Consider the following 22,944-nt stretch of genomic DNA (forward strand, 5'->3'; position numbering starts at 1 on the left):
CCTATGACCTGGCCCTTTTCAAAGTCTGGAATGCACCCGCACGCGAAGCAGTGAAGCGCTATGTCGCTGCCTTGTGCTTGTCGATGATTGTTGTAATACTTGGTGAGTCACTGGTGAAAACAATGACCGGTTCGTAAAATGTAGGTCTTCTTACAGGAGAGCGCAACTTCACTGACGACGTTGGCCGTACAATGGGCAAAAAAGGCCTTGTGTGCTTTGCGGTGAACACACCCTACTTGGGCCCCTCTGAGTCGAAGCGCCTACTTGGTCCACCCAGCTTGTTAGGGGCAGAGATGACAACAAGGACCGGTTCGTCCAATGTAGGTCTTCTTACAGGAGAGTGCAACTTCACTAACGACATTGGCCGTACAATTCACAAAAAAGGCCTTGTGCGCTTTGTGGTGCACACAACCTACTTGGGCCCCTCTGAGTCGAAGCGCCTACATGGTCGACCCAGCTTGTAAGGGGCAGAGATAACTGCCCCACGCGACTTTTGTTGGGAGTGGGGGAGGGGGGAGGGGCAACTTTATTATTCTTGTGCGAATCGCCACAAAAGTATACGGAATTACGCTCATCCGATACTTGTTTTCGGTGTGCTGCTTCGTGCTGGGCTCTCAGTGAAGCTCAAAACTCGTTTTTTTTGGCTAGACATCCAAGTAAGTTTTCAGGGTATACCCTGCGTTTCGCAGTACTTCAACTTGGTCATTGAAGCTTAATCCTAATAATACACTCGAGCGGAAAGTGAAATACACGTTTTTACTCACGCAACATTTCTTGATACTCTAGACAGTACATCGAGAGGACACAGGCATACAAGCTGCAACAGAAAATTTCATGGTGAGCATCCTTTATCTGACATCAACTTAGAGTGCCAACTATTTTTTATAGCTTTGTTAACTCACGTTGGGCAACAAAACTTAGGAAACTCTATAGCTGACACGTCAGGACACAAGATAAAAAAGAAACGTTGATAAATGTAACGTGAAACATTGCGCTCATGATATCTTTCGCCCGCCATACAGACTTGCGTAGCCTATAGAGGCAAACAATAGGCACCCCTACAGAATTATATAAGTAACTGTACGACAAAGCTATTGACCTCTTGACTATAAAAATTTTATTGAGACCACCATCATGATTTAAATAAATATATTGGGTCATCTGTATTAACACAAACTTTACAAATAACTAGTCTAATTAAAGTACGCAACGCAAGTTTGTATCCAATAGGTGAGCGTGTTTGCCCAATTTTTGAAAACTCGCAGAGAGTCGACATGGAACCCGATGGAAATGATGATAATAATAATAATAATAATAATAATAATAATAATAATAATAATAATAATAATAATAATAATAATAATAATAACCGTCAGTGGTAATCAGCGTGGCAGCTAACGCTAACGTGTACCTCCGTTTGGAATGATTCGGTAATCATTCGGTAACTTTTCGTGAATGTATTTTTTTTTACAAATTAAGGTTTTACAAATTACATAGAAGTATAAAAGCCTTTTTATTCATGTTTTTTTTAAAATAATGAATGAGTGTGAAAGAGCAAGAAGGACATAAAGTTGAATGTTATCTGTGGCAAATTGTAAGGCACCCTGTCGTAAACATTCCTGAAGTCCATCTCTGAAACCATGGTTAATTGTCGTAGCGCGCAATTGCGACATGAATCGCAAACAGCACAGGCACACAATAAGAGTTGCTTGAAAGACGAGCCGCCATTACGATTCAAACAAACATAATAATATTAACAATACGATTGTAGCCTACACATTCTTGCTTATTTTCATGACCCGTAGACAAAATCGACCAGGACGCCTCAGCCAGCTCCGGATGCAGTGCTACCGGTAAGCAGCTACAGTTAGAGTTGAGTGCACATGACTCCTTCTGACACACAGTACTAACTTCTGATGAACTTTTGTCGCGCTTAAACGTAAATTACATGCAGTAGCAAACGAGCATTACCCTCTAGCTGTTGTTACATTACGTGAAAAAAATTTAGAAATTAAGCAAACATTCGGCTTAGACGATTCCATAGAAATTAGTGTACCTTAGAGAACATACACAAACACAAAATCTTAATGGCTGTTTTGTTAGTCGTATTGACCAATAGCTCCCAGACACACAAAAAAAAAGAAACACGGAATTTGTGGTTTTTCTTTCGAAGAGAAAAATTGTTGTTGCTCCATGAGAAACTGGGAAAACAAACCATCTCACACGTACTGAATTTTGAGCCAAGCATTGCAGTTTGCGTAAAACAAGAAAATACAGGATTTTCGGTAAACTTACCTTCACGGGACCAGGCGCTTAGTTTCCGTTTATAAGCAGCTCCATCTACCAAGATTAAGCTCAAGGGCGCACAAAATGGTCTTTTGAAATCGGCACATATTTTATAGCCAACAGCCGATAATGGTTGTAACACATTCTACTACGAAGGTTGTCCTTTACAATGTTTCCTCGGTAACTTAGCTACTTACAAGTGAAAATCACGTCTGACTGAAACACCCACACTCAAAGTCATCGATAACTTTTATATTTGTCTCCAGCGTTAGGGCATCGGGGGGGGGGGGGCGGAGATGTTTCTGTGCGACCATCGGCAACGTCAAAGAAACTCACCGCTTGCCGAAATTGCGAATGTAAAAGAACCACAGCCAGCCACGATCACGGTAGAGCCACAGGAATCACGGCACCAATAGAAGCAAGTAACAAGCTGCCTTTGAGAGAACCTGGAGAAGTGCCGAAAACATACACTCTAAGAAAAGTTTACACCCTTTGAGGTGTATATTTGCCACACGACGATAATCGTCATCTGTCTTGCCCGCATTTCCTTTCTTGAAAACGCTGCACTCCTTACTTTCCTGTCGGGAATGCTATGTCATGCTGTTAACGCGCATGCCGTTCGTTACTGGAAAGTACCGGGCTCGCCGCGTTAAAGAAAGGAAATGCGGACAAGACAGATGACGATTATCGTTGTGTGGCAAATATACGCCCCAAAGGGTGCAACTGTTTTTAGAGTGTACCAAATGGAACGGCACAAATAATAATGTCTGCCACGACGGCACCTAGATAGGCCGGTCAGTATTATTTTCCGTAATTGCACATCTGTACTAGTTATACGTCACTACCACGTGACAATATATGCAGCTCGTTTATCCGCAGATGGAATAATGTGGTCCAGTGTCACTATCGTCCTTTTTATTTTGCATTGCCTTCACGCAAAACCAACAAACCAACAAAGCTAATGATCTGTTCTGTTGAAGCAGCAGTTCTGTTTAAGCGATGTTAGTTTAGAAAGGTTCTACGTCATAGGAAAATAAACAGAAACTACATTGCAAAGTGATATCAAATACTCTCAATGAGGGATCAGCAGAAGTATACGTAAGTTGACATAAATGAAAACACTTAAAAGCCAGATAGAATCCACCACATACACGCACTTTTCTATGCACTTCACAGACACGACCAGATTCGGCTCTTGCTAAGCCGGGAAGACGGAAACCAGTGGTAAGTTAAAAAAAGAAAAAGAAAACATTGAAAACTATTCACCGTCTTTGCAGTTTATTGAAATACTACATTGTCTGGTTTGAGCGCTGTATTACGGCTTACTTATGTGATGCGGCCAGAAGAACAAAGCTTACTTCTTATCGCCATGATAGAAACAGAGCTGTCTGAAAGGAAGTTTCATGCGTTATGTCGGACACTTGACCGGCGTCATGGATAGTCTTCTAAGTTTAATAGCAGAGAGACTTGTACATGCATAGAAGCTTTAGTACACACCCAAAGCACCGCAATTGTGGAATGCGCATGCCTTCCGCTCTGTGAGTCCAAATATGCACGTTCCTTCTATAGATTGAAATAATGACAATGACATTTTGTTTAATCTCAGATCAGAATGAGTAGAAGATGGCATTTCTTTCAGGCACTAGAAAGCCAGTGCAGAATTGCTTGGACTAAAAGTAAACCGTTATGGCCGTTTTATCCAGATTTAACATATAGAATTAGACGAAGTTCTGAAAGCTCATTCTACATATCAGACTTTGAATTTGTACTCATGCATCCTTATGTAGAATATTTCGCGAATGCGTTATTGCGGACAGCATTCTTAAGTTCTGAGAACCCTTTGTACGCGGCGTGGCCCATGTCAAGTGCACCGCTTTTCGTTCAAAGATGACACGAAAAAATACGCGCGCCTGTTGTCGCAAACTTCCTTACGAAGCAAACAGTTCTAAATTAGGCCCCTCGTGCGCTGGTCGAGGTAATCTTCAAAGTAAGCCAATTGAGTCCTTTGCAAATCCATCTGTCTGTATCCCCCTACACTCGAATACCCTAAACTTAACGCTAACAAATTGCAGCTACATGGCTATTGCTGCTTCCAAAGCCTAAAAAAACATCTTCCGTAGAAATTGCCCGAGTTTTGGAGTGATTGTTACACTGCGAGCGGATAGGCAATAAAATAATAAAATAAAACACATACGGAGAAAACATTAAACAGCAGCAGACCACTTCATTCGGATAGCCTAAAATTTCGAAAGATTAGTGAAAGAGAATAAAAAATAAGAAGAAAGCGTTACCTGCACGGGAAAATCAATGGACATTCTGATGCGTGAAAATATTACGCGTTACATTATAATCACCATGACAATAGCAACGGCATGAACTATTGAACTCATTTTCCACCACGTTTCACAGCGGAAAAATTACACAGCTGGCGCAAAACCTCCTCGTCTCCATACGAGGAGGTAAGGATCGAAAAATGTGCAAGAGTTTTGATTACTTATACAATACTTTACCACGAATGAAGCTATTGTACGATTAGCCACTGCGATAACGATGGAGTGCTGTCCTTACCTTGAGCAGCGAGGTTATGAGTATTTATTTCACCAAACGCATCGGAAATCGGATTGCGTTATTAGGACTTGTCTTTTCTGTGCTCTGTCGCTTGTTTATTTCCTATTTTGTTTCCTATTTCTTTGTTTCCGATCTTCTCCTCTTCCCCTCTTTTCATTCCCTCGTGCCAAAAGAGTAGGCGGGCGTTGTGCCCCTCTCGGTGGCAGTTGTCAGCATTCTTCCTCCCTCTTTTCTTTTTTCGCTTGTATGTTTCCATAGCTAATATATATATATATATATATATATATATATATATATATATATATATATATATATATATATATATATATAAAGAATAATTCGTGTGGTATCTTTTGAATTGTCTTGCTTCGTTACCGTTGCAATCTTTGAATATACCAGCTCGCCGGAAATTGCAGTGTGCAGCTAAGTGAGACTGAGTGAGTTTTGCTTGCGCAAAAACGCTCGACATACAAGAAAGAAAGATAAAGAAACGCACGAGTGATTGAATAGGTAATGAGGGGCTGGGATCTGGCAGAAACCAACCACGAGCGCCCCACACGCTGAAGGAACCTCAAATGATGGAAATACAAGAATGAATGAATGCGGTTGTCATTAATTACAAAAACACGTTGTTTAAAAACAAGTATCTGGGAGCATTAGAAAACAGTTAAATACTCACTGCCCAGACACGAAGTTTGCCGCGTTGAGGGAAAAGAGCTCGACGCGTCACTTCATTTTTTTATTCGAATTGGTTGCTGGATAGTAACCAGCCACTCACAGTGGGGCATGAGGTCACGAGATTAGGTTCTGCTCAGGAAGGTACTGTACAACAGGCATAAAGTGGTTCATGTCAATCTCCAGTACCCGAACGTTCTCACAGGCATGTCACTCGAGTCCTTGCACGTCTTCTGGTAGTCCTAAAGCATGGCCGCAGCACAAATTGGGTCTTAGTACAGCGTTTCTTACTGTCAACCGAACTTTTTGTTCGTTACGAGCCAGTCCAGCAATCTCCGCTGGAGTGAATCTTATTTCTAAGGAACTGTGTGTTTGACAAGCATCAACATAAGTATGAAGGATGGAGACTTGGGCATGTTGGCAGATCGTGGTAAAGTAAGAACAGCGCGAAAGACAGTGACAGACGAAGAAAGATAGCGCCGTGTGTGTCTTTCTTCGTTTGTCCCTCTCTCTCGCGCTGTTGTTATCTGAACAGATCATAGTTTAGCAGCTGTTGACAATCGTCCGTATATGCGAAGTCCACGCTTTATATGTACAACATGCACAACAAGTTACACCCACTACGGTCATCTTCAGCATAAGCGGTAATAATTGCGATGGAGGCATCTTGTTTTGTTCTTTACACGACAAATGTTTAGTGCGTTGTTGTCGAAATGTGAGTGGCCCCATTATAGTGAAATGCATCACAGCAAGAAATAAAAAAGGCCATAAGAGGCGTTTCCGCGAACAGGCATCATGAATAAGTTAGAGCAGCGAAGCAGCACAGAGTAAGTCAACGTACCATAAAGCACAGAAAACGCAACCTCCGAACGAACTATCTTATACACGAGCGTTATAGACCAAACAACCATATGCATGTTACGAATTGCGCGACGCTTCTTGGCTTTCTCGATAATGTCACCAGATGTCAGGAGCATGGAAACAACCACAGACACGTTTATGTTATGCCACCGTGGTCCGTAACACGCCAACATTCACAACCACTTATGTATTGCACTTGTGGAAGCTTACATTCGTAAAGATATTGCGATAACATTTTAGGGGCAACGAAAGACCATACGTTGTTCAACAAGGGGAAATTACATAATGTAAAATGCCCGACAATGTGGCTTTTATGATTTGTTCTGCTCATAACACCAAATTCTCTAGTGGATATAGGCAAATAACGAACACTCATCTACACAAACATACACACACACACACAAATATATATATATATATATATATATATATATACATATATATATATATATATATATATATATATATATATATATATATATATATATATATATATATATATATATATATATGCGCCGTTTCCCCATCCACTTTCTTGGGTATTGGTAGATATTGGTATTGGGTATTGATATTGGGGTATTGGTAGAATTGGTAGAGCATCGGACGCGAAATGCGAGGGTTGTGGGTTCGGTTCTCACATGCGGCAAGTTGTTTCTTCATCCTCTTTAATTTCCATTAATTTATGGTTTCTTTATGTCATTCATGCAGCACAAGTAATTTCCCCTATGTTGTCCTTGGTGTCAGTGTCTGGTGGCTGGTCTGGTGGTTTCATCTCGTTTATATATATATATATATATATATATATATATATATATATATATATATATATATATATATATATATATATATATATATTCTGTGCGAAAGCGTTCTTTTCGTCATTATGTGTCACATCTATCTTTATTTGAATAAATATAGTACAGATTTTGTTTTTTTAATGTCATATAACACACAAAATACGTTTCTTACAGCAAATTATGAAAAAGAAAGATTATAAGTCAGCCATAATACACTTGCTTGCGTAATTTTATAACTCACAGAAAACCGACATCGAGGGAGAGGGATATGAAAAGCCAACACCAGTGGTAAGCAAAGCGGCAAAGAAGGCCACGTTTGTATTTCTTCATACCGTGATTCGGCAATACGGTAATTTTTCGCACCTATGCATGCTAAGACATGAAAAAAAAACTGTTGTTCTTGAATGTATTGAATACCTTTTTTTCTGACGCTATTATACGGTTTAAAAAAGCTCCAAAACACAATGGACAAATGCAGAGTGTTATGTTTAGAACTTAATGCTTCCCGCTCTGAAAAAGAAGGTTTTCACTGAAACAATAGTAAAATTTCATAGCGTACATTTGCAACCGGAAGTAAAAAGCATACCTGCGCAGAAAAGGAGTTGCGTGAAAGCTGCAATCTATTTGTGCGTGACAGAATAATTGTGGCATGAAAAACGAGAAGTACACTCTTCATACATTTTGCCATATTTTTGTGACTTCTAGACAAACTCGACCGAAAAGACATGCCTTCCAGAAAAACAAAACAAAACAGAACAAAACAAAACAAAAACAATTTAGGAATTTATCCTATTATACGGAGTACGTGTCTTACAGGTGCAAGCAAAGTCAGGTGCGCCAGGTGTTGACAACAGCTTACTGCCAGAAAAGAAATGGGTGCGTTGGAAACGGAACGAAATGGGTAGGGATGGATTAGGTGAATACTATACCGTGCCTAAACGTCCACAGATGGTTAATAACCGAGTTTGCGCCCGTGTCTTTTTGCTGCTATCGCGCGGTCGTCGAATATTTTGGGACTCAGATCTGCATTTATTACTTGCAAGCAATATTTTGTTCGCTGTCCTGCTTTGCTTTTACTTTTACGGAAGGACCTTGCGGGAAGGCTACAAGCATACTTTAAACAGCATTGACAATCACACTTCTACATGCGATAGGGACGGGATAGGGACATAAGTAGATCATGTGCGCAATATGCGTTACATGCCGCTGCAACAATCTTTGTCTTGGATTTTCTTTTGATGAGCCCACCTGTTTCACTTCTGCTGTTCTTTAACCTTCTAGGCCCATTGGATGCATCAAATGGAAAGAGCGATGAGATCACAGTATATGGCTTTCTCTTATTGCCTGGTGACATAGCTGCAACCCGCTGGTTTGAGAGAGAGGCACCAGATGGCGGGACACCAAAGGCTTCAGATTCGATTTTCTTTACGACCTAAGCACTACGCTTCGAAAATAATAAGCATGTACATTGGCGGATGGAGTGCTTATTGAGATAGAGAAATCCACGGCAGACACAATTTGGATTTTGCTCGATAGACAAAGCGGAAAACATACAGCATTGCAGAATAGTTACGCTTACTATATGGTTTTGCATGGTTCCTTATTCACGCAGTAGTTATGGATAGCACAGGCAGATTATTTAGCGTAAAAACGCAACCTCTCCCTACACATGCACAAGTGTATCAGCTGCAGCTATACTATGTATGGGTCATGCACAACATCTTGTGGGATTTCTTTGTTTTACTTCTACGTCATCAACACCTCAGTGTAATTTCTGCAAAATGTGTAAAGTTCCGCTGTAGGAATGACGTGCGAGCCACCAAAGCGCCTGATCATCAGGCGTCTGCTCCAACATATATTAAGAATCAATTAAAGTAGCGGCACTACGGACAGCACTGCAAAGCAACATAAAGTAGAAAAACCGAAAGCTCTGAACATGGCATATTATACACCAAGATAAAGAAGAAAGAAAAAAGCCAAATACACGTTTTCACTCATGCAACACTTCTTGATACTCTAGACAGTAAACCCACAGGACACGGGCATACAAGCCGGAACAGAGAATTACATGGTAAGCATCATTTATCCGACATCAACACAGAGTGCCAAGTGTTTTCATACATCTTTAACTTACATTACTTACACAACTTACACAACTTACTTACACAACTGGGAGAATTTTATAGCGGCCACATCAGGAGCCAAGTTAAAGAGAAACGTTGATTATTTAACTTCAAATATTCAAAAAGTAGTTTTCATGATGTCTTTCACACGGCGTACAGAATTCTGCAGTGGATACACGCGAAAAATAAACAGGCGTACACAATTCCATCAAAAAATGTACGAGAAAGTTATAAACCTCATCACTACGCATGAACTATTGCAATCATCTACGTGAGGTCAACAAAAAACACATTCTTTTTGTTTCATATAAACACCGCAGATAAATATATTAGTGATAGAAGAGTATACAATACTACATGCAACAAATGAGCGTGTCTGCCTATTTTTGAAAACTCGCAGAGAGCCGACATGCAACTTGAAGGAAATGAAAAACCAACGCCAGTGGTAAGCAAAGCAGCTAACACTATCGTGCACCTACATTTACAATGATTCGTTAGTCATTGGATAACTTTTCCTGTCTCTCTATTTTTGGACAAATTAGAGTAACCGCCAGTCTTTAAAACAATAAAGCTTATTTTCATTTTTTTAATAATGACTGAGTACGAAGAAGGAAGATGGGTCGCAAGTTCAATGTTTTGTGTATCGAATTGTAAGGCACCTCGTCTTAAACATATCTGTAGTCCGTCGGTGAAACCATGGTTATTCGTCGTAGCCTTACAAGTGCGACATAAATTACCAAACTAATAGGCGCAACAATAACAGTTGCTTGAAAGATGAACCACCATATCGCACGAAACAAATATAGTAACATTAAACACACGAATGCATTCTACACATTCTCCTCTGTTTTCGTGGTCCCTAGACACAACCGACCGGAAAGACGCGTCGGCCACGTCCGGCTGCATTGCCACTGGTAAGCAGTTACCGTTGTAGTTTAGCGCATATGACTCTTTCTGAAACACAGTACCATATTTGGGTAAAGTTTGGTTGCGCTGAAAAGCAAATCACGCTCGGTTGCAAGTGAGCACGAACACCTTGCTCTTGTTACATTAGGCTAATAATGTTTCGAAATTAAGCAAACATGACGCATAGACCATTCCATAGAAATTAGAGTGTATATTAGAGTGCACAAAAATGTTCACGACAGCTTTTCCATCGGCGGAGAAAGGTCTTTTGTTAGTCGCACTGAACAATAACTTCACAACAAAGAAAACAGAATTTCTTATGGTTGCTCTTCAGAAGAGAACAATTTTTCTAGCGCCATTAAAAAGTGGGAAAGAAACCTAACGCACGCCTGCTGAATTCTCAGCCAGTGATTGTATTTTGCGTAAAAGAAGAAAATTCTGGGCTCTTGCTGAGCCCAACTTCAAGGACCAGGGAAATAAGTTAGAACTGCTAGGAGTTTCATTTACAAGGTTGAGCTCATGGGTGCACAAGATGGTCTTTTGAACTATTCATATGTTTTATTGCCAACATCAGATAATGGGGGCAACAGATTTGACTCTGAAGGCGGTTCTTTATAATGTTTCCTCGTAAACTTAGCTGCTAACAAGAGAAATTTGCTGTTTTAGTGAAGGAGTCACTCTCAAAGTAATCGATAACTTTGATCTTCGTTTCCAGCGTTAGAGCATTCAGCGGGTGTTGGGTTGGGGAGGGGGGATGGGGTGTTTCTGTGCGGCCATCGGCAACGCCAAGAAATCTCACCACTTGCCGAAATTACGAACATAAAGGAACCCTACCCAACCATGATCACGGTAGAGCCACACAAATCACGGCACCAATAGAAGCAAGTAACAAATCGCCTTTCGGAGAACCTGGAGAACTGCCGAGAAAGTCCCAAATAGAACGAAACAAATAATGATGTCTGTCACGACGGCACTGAGATAGGCCGGTCAGTGTCGTCTTCCGTAATATATGCCGCTCGTTTATCCGCAGTTTAAAAAATGTGGTCAAGTTTAACGATCGTGTGTTTGCGTTGCCTTCATGCAAACCCAACAAACAAAAAGGCTAATGTTCCGTTGAACCAGCAGTTCTGTTTAAGCGATTTCATTTACAGATTTTACGTTATAAGAAAAATAAACGGAGATTGCAGTGCAAAGTGGCATCAAATACCCTACACGACGGATCAGCAGAAAAAACAGATACACAAATTGAAAGCAAAAACACATGGTGCCAGCATAGAGTACACTACATAACCACACTTTTCTATGCACTTCACAGCCACAACATGGCTCGGCTGTTGCTAAGCCGGGAAGACGGAAGCCGGGAGTAAGTATAAAGCTTCTCGTTGTTTTTCATCGTCTTTGCAGTTCATTCAAATACTACATTGTCTGGTTTGAGCACTGTGTTACAGCTCGCTTCTATGACGCGGCCAGAAGAACAAAGCTTACTTCTTATCGCTATGATAGAAGCAGAGCTGCATGAAGGGAAGTTTCATGCGTTATGTCGGACACTTGACCGACATCACGGATAGACTCCTAAGTTAGCTTAATTGCAGAAACTTGCATACCGAAGCTTTAATATGCACCCAAAGCGTCAGAGTTGTGAAACGCGAACGCCGTCCACCCTTTGAATCAAAATATGCACGTTCTTTAACCAGACTGTCAGTAATGAGGCGGTAGAAGTATCGTTATCTCTATCATGTGAGGTTGTATATGGAATGATTGTAGACCAGACATGAGTGTGTTGATGCAACAGCGCACCCATGGCTCCTGGCTTGAGCTTGAATACGGCCCTGCGGCTCATGGTCCCATCGCAATATATGGAGTTGCAACGTGGATTTATTATTCAGCGGATCGGTGACCACATGGCGTTAGCGACGAAGAGTTGCACTCGTAGATTTCTCCAAGCTACATTTGTTTTATTTGAAGTGGATGATCATTTCTACACCAATGTTGAGATAGAATGACTGAACGAGCAATTCGCCAAACACTCCTAGAATGGGCTTCGAAGCGTTCATTGAACATAACATTTGAGAGACAGCAGTACAGCATTGCAAAAAAACATTATAAAACTAAATGATATAGATGTACAGCTTCGTTAAGTAAGAAGCGGCAGGAAAAGGTAAATGGTGACGAAACAAGCACTTAAATTGCGATTATACACTTTCAGAAACAAATGCGGGCCAACTTTGCAACGCTGTGTGTTCGTGATAAATTACAGCGCCAGGCGTTTTTTTACACTGCAAGGAAGGATCGTGAAAATCTACAGGCTCCTCTCAACGGTTTTGTACGTTTTGACAGATATCGTGGTCAAATGCATTGAAGTTGTGAGGAACCGGATTCACTGTTATCTAGATTCTATCCCCGACTCTGAACCAGAGGTCTTAGAGCAAAGTCATGTGCCTTCTGCTCCATAATGTTGCTGCATGTTGGCAACGAGTTGCAATGGTAATTACCGCATAGACAAAAAGTGTCGGCGTTTGATTGCGCCTCATATAATATTTAGCGACCTCCAAGCTGAACTTTTCGCGGAATAAGTGTTACCATGCAGAGTTGCAGGCGAGTTCCTTGTTCTCATATATGAGCAGTGAAGACGTTGTAAGGGGGTGAAAATTCCGGATTGCCGGAGCTGAGTTACCTATAAGACGCCGCACAGCCGAAATTAACCTCGAGCACATTTCTTATGCACTTCGCAAACAAAAAAAAGAGACACATATAGCGAGAAGTCATTAAGCCCGGAGAGTGAGCGATGAAAAAACACGACAATGACACTGTTTACTCTCAGATGAGAATGAGTTCAAAATGAAATTTTTTGGGGGGCAGTGGAGAACCAGCGGAAAGTTTGCTTGAACTAAATATAATCATATACGGCTGTTTTATCTAGACATAAATATACATAGCATGCACGTACGTCATTCAATGATACTCCGCGACTTCCGGTTTACGGCAGCGCCATGTTGGGAAACCTATAGGCCTATGCGCGCCCCTGTTGATAAGGTATCCCAAGATGGCGGAAGGTAGCGGATGCAGACGACAGCAGCGGATGTGACGCCACGTGCATACTATGTATACAATTGGATGAAGTTCTGAACGTTAATTCTACATATGAGACTGAATTTTCTACGCGTCTATCCTGATGCTGAATATTTCGCGAATGCGTTATTGCCAACAGCATTCTTGAGCTCTGCGAACCCGTCGTACGCGCAGTAGCACATGCCGAGTGCACGGCTGTTCGTTCAAAGTCGACACGAAAAAATTGGTACGAATCTTCGTACGAAATTCTTCATTTTGTACAAACCTTCGCACGAAACGAAGAGTTTCACATTAGGGCACCCGTGTGCTGGACGCGGTAATCTCCAGTATAAGTTTCATTCGGAGTACAGTTCTTGCGCGCACGAACCACTTGATAGTGAAGATTCTGGACTCTAGCTGAGCCCAACTTCAAGGGACCAAGGAAATAAGTTCGGACTGCTAGGAGTTCCATTTACCGAGGTTGAGCTCATGGGGTCCACAAGATGGTTTTTTGAACTCTGCATATGTTTTATAGCCAACAGCACCTAATAGGTGTATCAGATTTAACTATGAAGACGGTTCTTTATAATGTTTTCTCGCAAATCTAGCCGCTAACAAGAGCAATTCCCGTTTTAGTGAAGGCGTCACTCTCAAAGTAATCGATCGCGTTAGGGCATTGTGCGGGCGGGGGGGGGGTGGTGTGTTTCTGTGCGCCATCAAGCCAACTCACCACTCACCGCAATCGCGAACACAAAGGAACCGCAGCCAGCCACGATCACGGTGGAGCCACACAAATCGCTGCACCAATAGAAGCAGGCAACAGACGCCTTTGGGAGAACCTGTAGAACTGCCAAAAAGTCCCAAATAGAATGACCCAAATGATAATGTCTTTCACGATGGCACGGAGATAGGGCGGTCAGTATCGTTTTCCGTAATACCTGCAGCTCGTTTATACGCAGATGGAAAAAAACGTGGTCAAATTTAACAATCGTGTTTTTGCACTGCCTTCATCCAAAACCAACAAACAAAAAGGCTAATGTTCCGTTGAAGCAGCAGTTCTGCTTAAGCGATTTAATTTACAGATTTTGCGTTATTCGGAAAATAAACGGAGATTGCACTGCAAAGTGGTATCAAATACCCTACACGAGGGATCAGCAGAAAAAAAAGTATACGCGAATTGAAAGCAAAAGCACATGACAAGCGCCGGAATAGAGTACACTACATAAACACACTTTTCTATGCACTTCACAGCCACAACATGGCTCGGCTGTTGCTAAGCCGGGAAGACGGAAGCCGGGAGTAAGTATAAGGCTTCTCGTTGTTCTGCATCGTCTTTGCAATTTATTGAAATACTACATTGTCTGGTTTGAGCACTGTGTTACGGCTCGCTTTTGTGACACGGCCAGAAGAACAAACATTACTTCTTAAAGGTATGGTGGAAATAGAGTTGTATGAAAGAAAGTTTCGTGCGTTATGTCAGACAGTTGACCAACGTCACGGATAACCTCCTAAGTTAGCTTAATTGCAGAGAGACTTGTACATGCATAGAAGCTTTAATACACACCCCAAGCGTCATGGTTGTGAAATGCGAACGCCTTCCGCTCTGTGAGTCAAAATATGCACGTGCCCTGACTAGACTGTCAGTAATGAGACGGTATAAAGATCGTTGTCACTATCATGCTTCACTTCACTTCACTTCACTTTATTACCTTAAAAACCCCGTTAGAGGGGTATTACATAAGGGGTGGTTAATAAAATAAACATTAGAAACAGGCGTTCATTTTGAGATATGGGTGAAAACAGCTTCAGTAAAGGCAGATAGGCTTGTAATGGCTGCGATGGTGTGTGGAAGGCCGTTCCAGTCCCTTGATGCTCGAATAAAAAAATGATGCTTGAAAAGTGGTGGTCCGGGCATGTGCGCGTGCAACTTGAAGCGGATGACCGGTGCGATGAGATGGTCCCAAGACGGATCCCTGGGGGACGCCTGATGTTACGGGGAGTCTGCTAGAATAATGGTTATTAACACAAACAAACTGAGAGCGGTTAGTCAAGAATGCTTCTATCCATTTTAGTGGATAGAAGCTGTATATGAAATTATTGCAGGCCAGGCATGAGTGTGTGGATGCAACAGCACACCCATGGCTCCTGGCTTGACCTTGAATACGGCCCTGCGGCTCATGGTCCCGTAGCAATATAAGGAGTTGCAACGCGGATTGCAAACTCACCACCTTCCTTTATTATTCAGCGAATCGGTGACCACACGGCGTTAGCGATGAAAAGTTGCACTCTTGGATTTCTACGAGCTACATTTGTTTTATTCGAAGTGGATGATCATTTCTACATAAATGTTGAGACAGAATGACTGAACGAGCAATTTGCCAAACACTCCTAGAATGGGCTTCGAAGCGTTCACTGAACATAACATTTGAGAGACAGCAGTACAGCATTGCAAAAAAACATTATAAAACTAAGTGATATAGATGTACAGCTTCGTTAAATAAGAAGCGGCAGGAAAAGGTAAATGGTGATGAAACAAGCACTTAAATTGCGATTATACGCTTTCAGAAACAAATGCGGGCCAACTTTGCAACGCTGTGTGTTCGTGAGAAATTACAGCGCCACGCGTTTTTTACACTGCAAAGAAAGATGGTGAAAATCTACAGGTTCCTCTCAATGGTTTTGTACGTTTTGACAGATTTCGATGCCAAATGCATTGAAGTTGTGAGGAACCGGATTCATTGTTATCTAGATTCTATCCCCGACTCTGAACTTGAGGTCTTAGAGTAAAGCCACGTGCATTCCGCTCGGTAATGTTGCTGAATGTTGGCAGCGAGTTGTAATGGTAATTACCGCATAGACAAAAAGTGTCGGCGTTTGATTGCGCCTCATATAATATTTAGCGACCTCCAAGCTGAACTTTTCGCGGAATAAGTGTTACCATGAAAATTTGCAGGCGAGTTTCTTGTGCTCGTATATGAGCAGTGAAGACGTTGTAAGGGGGCGAAAATTCCGGATTGCCGGATCTGAGTTACCTATAGGACGCCACGCAGCCGAAATGAACCTCGAGCACATTTTTTATGCATTCAGCACATTTTTATGCATGCAGCGAGAAGTTATTAAGCCCGGAGAGTGACTGATGAGAAAAGACGACAGTGACACTGTTTACTCTCTGATGAGAATGAGTACAAAATAAATTTTTGGGGGGGCAGTGGAGAGCCAGCGGAAAGTTTGCTTCAACTAAGAATAAACATATGCGGCTGTTTTATCCAGACTTAACATATACATAGCATACACGTACGTCATTCAATGATACTCCGCGACTTCCGGTTTACAGCAGTGCCATGTTAATGAACCTATAGGCCTGTGCGCGCGCCTGTTGATACGGTATCCCAAGATGGCGGAAGGTAGTGGAAGCAGACGACAGCAGCGGATGTGACGTCACGTGCATACTATGTATAGAATTGGATGAAGTTCTGAACGTTAATTCTACATATGAGACTTTGAATTTTCTACGCGTCTATCCTGATGCTGAATATTTCGCGAATGCGTTATTGCAAACAGCATTCTTGAGCTTTGAGAACCCGTCGCACGCGCAGTAGCACATGCCGAGTGCACGGCTGTTCGTTCAAAGTCGACACGAAAAAAGCTGTACGAATCTTTGTACGAAGATCTTCATTTCGTACAAACCTTCGTACGAAACGAAGAGTTTCACATTAGGGCACCCGTGCGCTGGACGAAGTTATCTCCAGTGTAATTTTCATTCGGAGCGCAGTTCTTGCACGCACGAACCACGTGATAGGTTACAGCGCTCGCGTGGAAACGCTCTCACAATTGAAATCTGGCATGTGACAAAACGAGATCGCATGCACCATGTTAAAATGCAGGAAGAATCTCATAAATGATGAGAATTGGACACTAATGAACCTAACTGGCCCTTTGGGAAGCTGTGACAATTTAGGAAACTGGTTTCTTACAGTTCATCCTTGCGCGTAAAACGACGATCTCTGATATTACAAAAGAAACTCTTACATACTCTGCTCAGACAGTTATCGTTTTGACAAAACAATTAAACATTTCCTCTCATTTAGTATACGGAATGCTGGTTAATTAGTGGCAGTTTAAAGCTCGCCATGTTTTGACAGCCATAACTTTGTGAGACAGGAAGGTTCAATAACGTATTTTACCCACCATTCTGAATTCCCCAGTGGATAGACGCGAAAACTTAGATTCCTAGCTAATCATACAAAAACTGTACATCAACGCTACCGACATCATCGCTATTAAAAAGGTGTCTACACCATCACCACGATTTTATTAAACATAATGTGCATTGCGTTTTGTGCCAACATTTTACATTAAAATACCTGTCTCAGCAGAGTACGGAATACAAGCTTATATCCAATGCATGAACGTGCTTGCCTATTTTTCATAACTCACAGAGAGTCGACATGGGACACGAAGGAAATGAAAAACCAACACCAGCGGTAAGCAAAGCAACAACATTACGCTAACATGTGTCTCCATATAGAATGCTTCGGTAATCATTAGGCAACTTTTGTCGCTGTATTCTTGTACAAAGAGTAACCGTCAGTACTGAAAGCTTTAAAGTCACTTTGTTCTCATGATTCTGTTTTATTGAATGATTGGCGAAAAGGAAGAACGACTAATATTGAGTGTTACGAGCAGTAAACTGTAACGCTTCCCATTCTAAACACTTCTGAAGTCCTCCGCTGAAACCATGCGTGAATGTAGCTTAGAAGTGCGAGATGAATCGCAAGTCATACAGGCGCACAAATGGAGTAGCATGGAATAGACAATGCGATTGCGCGAGAAACAAACATGGTAATATGGGAAACAAGACTACCGCCTACATGTTCTGTCTCACTTTTGCGACCTTTAGACGCAACCGACCGGGAAGACTCGGCTGCCACCTGCAGATTTATGGGCACCGGTAAGCAGCTACGACAGTTCGAGTTAATTGCTTATGACCCTTATTTGAAAGACAGTATTAACGCTTGATGGATCATTGTTAAATTACGCGTCGTACCAAACGAGCATGGTGGCCTGGCTCTTCATATACTATGGCAATCAAGTTTAGAAGTGAAGCAAGTTTGCTGCTTAGCGAATTCCTGATAAATTAGAGCGTTATGTGAGAGCACGTGAAAAAAAAACAAGAAGGTTTATGCTGTTCTTCTATTGATGGAAAACTGTCTCGCTTTAGTCGCGCTGAATGATAACACCACGATAAAGAGAACACAAATACATATTGTTTTTTTAGAAGGAAATAATAAGTCATAACAAGAAACGAAAAGGGTTCGCTACAAAAAATAATTTAGCATAAACAAGAATGGCGTTTTAGCGAAGCAGCCACTTTCAAAAAAAAACATTGATAACTTTGACATCTGTCTCCAGCGTTAGGACAGTGAGTGAGGGTTTCTGCGCCACCATCGTAAACACGAGGCAAACTAACTGCTCACCGACATTGTCAACCCAACAGAAAACACAGTCGACCACGATGACAGCACAGGGTCTCGCTAACTGCCCCACGAACAGAAGCAAGCAAAAGCCCACCTTGGTAAAGAAAACAGAGAATTGGCGAGAAAGCTCCAAACAGAACACCGCAAACGATAATGCGTGTTAGGATTCACACCGCGATTAAACCCTCAAATTCCGGATTACTTCAAAACAGGGCTACCGACAGAGGACAAGGAACGAGAACGGGGACACACACAAGGCGCGCATTTATTGATTTTACGTATTTATTTATTTTATGTAAAAACATATATGCGACATACAAGGGGTGGGAGGGGCGATACCAGATCATGCTGCTCATGCACCACCAGCACTTACAATGAAGCGCGATAACGGGTGTCGTTGTCTACAACATGCACTCAGCATAGCGAATATAACGATCTACCCCGAATATGAACCACAAGTTTATAAGATCAACATGAAGGACATCTTGCTTACATTTCTTACTTATTTTTGTCACTGACACAGAGAGGCGACATCGAAAGTGAGGGACATGAGAAACCAACCCCAGCGGTAAGCAAAGCCAGAAGGAACGTCAATTTTGCACATATGAGTACGGTCATTCGGCAATCTTTGGGTAAATCTTTCGGTCTTGGTATTCTTGGGCGAAAAAAAAGCCCTTAAGTGTAGAAAAGCAATCGACCATTTTTTGTCACATTATTTCATTTCACCATACTGCAGGTCGTTCAGAAGAACTTCTTTCTGGGCGAGTTGTTGCATGGCTATGTTTTTTTCTGTTTTTTCCTGTGTTCGTTCTTTCTTAGGCGCAACTCTTCCTAAAAGTTACTGCATATCATTGGGGCCCAAGCAGGACTGGGATTAGAATACATTGAGATAGAAAAACAAAAACAAAGCAAGAATGGAAAACAATACACAACCACTTAGAACAAAATGTCAGAATAACGAGAAATGATTGGAAACATACTCGTATGACATATGGTTCAGGAATGTTTGCTACCAAATCTAGCAACAAAAGATATGCAGGTATAATGCAGTTCAAAGGCTTCATCAGAATTGGCGACCTGGCACAGGAATTGTGGAACACAGTTTCAGTCGGAGATGGTGAGTGGGAAAAGAACTGTTTGTATGATTCTATTTTCGAGGAGATTGGTTGGAAGCAATGTCTTTTTTTTAGTGCGACGTGTTTTTAGTCTGCTGATGGACGCTGAACATGGGGTCGCAAGTTATGTTAAGTTTATCACCCATACCATTTCGCAACAAATTCAGACGGCTCATTTGACTGCGTGCAGCTAATGTAGGTATACTATGCTCACTTATCAGTTAAGTAGAATCCAGCCTTGAGCCTTGTACATTTAGTAAGTATAAATTGGTCCGTTTTTCTTTGAAGTCTTTCAAGTCACTATATACATATCAGTGGAAGTGAATCATAAAATGGGAACTGTGAAAGCGCGAAACTAGAGATGCAGGAAACATATCATCCGATCACCTGTGACAAAAACATGCTAATATTTGAAACTAGCACTCCACCCACATATTTTGCCATATATTTCTGTGACCCCTAGACCCAACCTACCGGAAAGACACGTCTGCCAGCTCCGGATGTATTCGCACCGGTAAGCAGCAACACCTTTAGTGAAGCGCATAATAAGCCTTTCGCAAGCAGAACTCTATTTTTTTCTTAAAATCTGTCGGTGGTAGAACAAAAACAGCGCACAGTCTCACAAGGAGGTCACAACTTGTCTTATCTATATTAGTCAAATAATCAATCCGAATTAACAAGAATTGATGGTTAACATATCTCGGAGAAACTAGAGTTCATGTAGCAACACATAACTACAGCCGAAGGCAAAGCGCTCGTTTCGCTGATGCAGAGGTCTGTCGAACTATTTACACTGAACTATAACACAACGAAAAAAAAAACAGTAGGAACGCTTATATTCGCTCAGCATAAGGCAATATATGTTTGTGGAGGCTGATGTTGCGAGCAAAAAGTGCAAACGATGGCCGGCAATGTGAAACAGTGTGCAAAGGCACGACACAACTAAAGTTACGCGCGTTGGGATATTGCTCTTACAATATGCAGTTTCTTGCTATATTCTCGATGCTTGAACGCCTCCGCAAAACGAGTCAGTTGCTTTGTCAACGAAAGGGCGACACTCATTTGGCCGTCCATCTACGCGACACCGACTTCACAACGTCGATTCGATGGCGGTTCTGTGAAAACACTCTGGTTCTCTGCTTTTCGGTTCCTTCTTTAAAATGGAGGTCCTTTAACTCTATGAAGCAATTAGCCATGTCAGTTCTCACCGAGCGCGTAATGTATCTTTTTATTGCTTTCTTTCGCCATTTTTTTTCTTCGTTCGCCCTCTTGTATTCCTTGTTTTGGGATGTCGTATGCCGCAATTGATTATATTGTCGCGCAGCAGATCAATAGAAGAGCTTTTATGTTAGCGATATACACAGAGCGACCAACCATCCTTTGGCTAGCGTGCGGTCTGACCAGTCTCCATCGTCTTTTCCAAGGTTCACTAGAACGCCTCGAGGCGATTTCACCCCCTTTGTAGAGCATCACCTCGATGCTCGAGAAATGTGTAGAAAGATGCGCACAAGCGCCTCGACAGCAAATTGCACGCGCATGCACACCCACCCACACCTTCTAGCTAAGAGTTGCAATCAACGAATTCCTTGCTATCTGTACGTCTCATTTGCTATCTTGCTATCTGTACGTATCATTTCCGTACGTCTCACTCGCAATCGAAAGATGGTTGAACCGAAGATTAAAAGGGCGCTTTTGTTGTTGGGCGCATGAAAAAAGTTGCTTTCTTTGCTCATGCACACGCGGCAAGAAATCTTCACTGATAGCATAACAAGCGTCTTTTAGCTTGTGACCCTGCGACAAGATCATTTGTTTCGTTTTGCAGCAAAGGAAGCAATAAGCGGGAGTGGTTTGTTTATGCTAATACGTCCCACATGGTTCGCACGCTCTATATTGCAAGCCTTTAGTCGTTCAGCCAAGCAAATCGTCACAAATGTTGCGCATTTTCACTGCAGCCTGCCCGCGGGTCTCGTGCTCAGCGTCAGCAATGCCATACATGACAAGATTAAAACGTCTGCCGCGATTTTCTAGTTCATCGCAACGCGTGGTGAGGTTTAACAGTTCTTTCGTCATAGACTTAAAGCGAGAGTGAACCAGCTGCCCACACAGTTTAACGGTCTTTAGCGACAAGTCCTGTTCTATTGCCCATTGTTTAGTGGCCATGGCGTCTAATTTCTGCTCAAGCTCGGCCTGCTTGCCGTGCACAGTGGCGACCTCGGTTAGCAGCTGTTGCTGATTTATCTGAAGGGAAGAAGTCAAATCGAAAGCTTTCACGAGTTTTTCAATAAGCTCACCTGTAAGGTGTCCGGGGTTTAGCTCACCGTCACCCGATAAAAGCGGGAGTTAACGCGTAGCAGAGCCTTCCGCACAAAACCAAGCACACCGAGCAGTGCCGACGCAGTAAGAACTGAGAATCATGGGGCCTGGTGCCGACAGCAAACGACTTCTCTTCGCAATAGAAACGGTATGGTATGACACACCAACCTTTAGAAGAAAGAAGCGTAAACGCATTCTGCCAGCGTCGGCACCGAATCCCACTGGAAAACGGTGGTTCAGCTGCTTTTGTAGTTGAGGATCAGTCGGTGCTGCCCTCTGACCGTCGAGGCTGTTCCGCGTTGTCAGGCACGGCCTGGCAGATATGCAAATGATGCAAAAGACGATGTAAATTGTGGACAGATAAAAGCAGAATACACAACGGCAGGCAGCGCATGATGCGAACAGCGATATATTTGACGGAACACGTTTCCTTTTTTCACACTTCACAGTGGAAAAACAACGTGTCTGGTGGAAAACCTGGTAACAGAGATGAGGAGGTAAGGACAGAAGACAAAGTGATCGTCTTGATTTGTACACGTTAGCGAATGATTTACTGATGTGGATTGTCAGTTCCCGAATCAGCCACTAGAGACAAGCATTAAACGTGGTTGTTCTGATTTATAATAGTGACCACTATTTACTCAAATATAGGTTGCAAAAGCAGAATGGTATTATTAGGAATCAGATTTCCTGAAAAATTTTTTTTTTCAACTGGGAACTTGTATCATGGATCGTTCAAATGCTCGAGCATATCAGGTAATAATAAGTTCCCTCT

General features: G+C 42.1%; 1 protein-coding gene across 1 annotated transcript in view; it reads left to right on the forward strand.

Annotated features, from left to right (window-relative positions):
- LOC139050135 (mucin-4-like) overlaps window positions 1-22,944 on the forward strand; it is a 187,511-nt gene that overhangs the window by 22,766 nt on the left and 141,801 nt on the right. Inside the window, exons 7-20 of the mRNA XM_070526349.1 lie at window positions 787-837; window positions 1,806-1,853; window positions 3,463-3,510; window positions 7,431-7,475; window positions 9,208-9,258; window positions 9,711-9,755; window positions 10,174-10,224; window positions 11,532-11,579; window positions 14,516-14,563; window positions 17,704-17,748; window positions 18,165-18,215; window positions 19,265-19,309; window positions 20,320-20,370; window positions 22,619-22,666. Of these exons, the coding sequence (XP_070382450.1) occupies window positions 787-837; window positions 1,806-1,853; window positions 3,463-3,510; window positions 7,431-7,475; window positions 9,208-9,258; window positions 9,711-9,755; window positions 10,174-10,224; window positions 11,532-11,579; window positions 14,516-14,563; window positions 17,704-17,748; window positions 18,165-18,215; window positions 19,265-19,309; window positions 20,320-20,370; window positions 22,619-22,666 (675 nt within the window). The remainder of the gene's footprint in view (window positions 1-786; window positions 838-1,805; window positions 1,854-3,462; window positions 3,511-7,430; window positions 7,476-9,207; window positions 9,259-9,710; window positions 9,756-10,173; window positions 10,225-11,531; window positions 11,580-14,515; window positions 14,564-17,703; window positions 17,749-18,164; window positions 18,216-19,264; window positions 19,310-20,319; window positions 20,371-22,618; window positions 22,667-22,944) is intronic.

This window comes from Dermacentor albipictus, chromosome 9, assembly GCF_038994185.2.
Source record: "Dermacentor albipictus isolate Rhodes 1998 colony chromosome 9, USDA_Dalb.pri_finalv2, whole genome shotgun sequence".
Lineage (NCBI taxonomy): Eukaryota > Metazoa > Arthropoda > Arachnida > Ixodida > Ixodidae > Dermacentor > Dermacentor albipictus.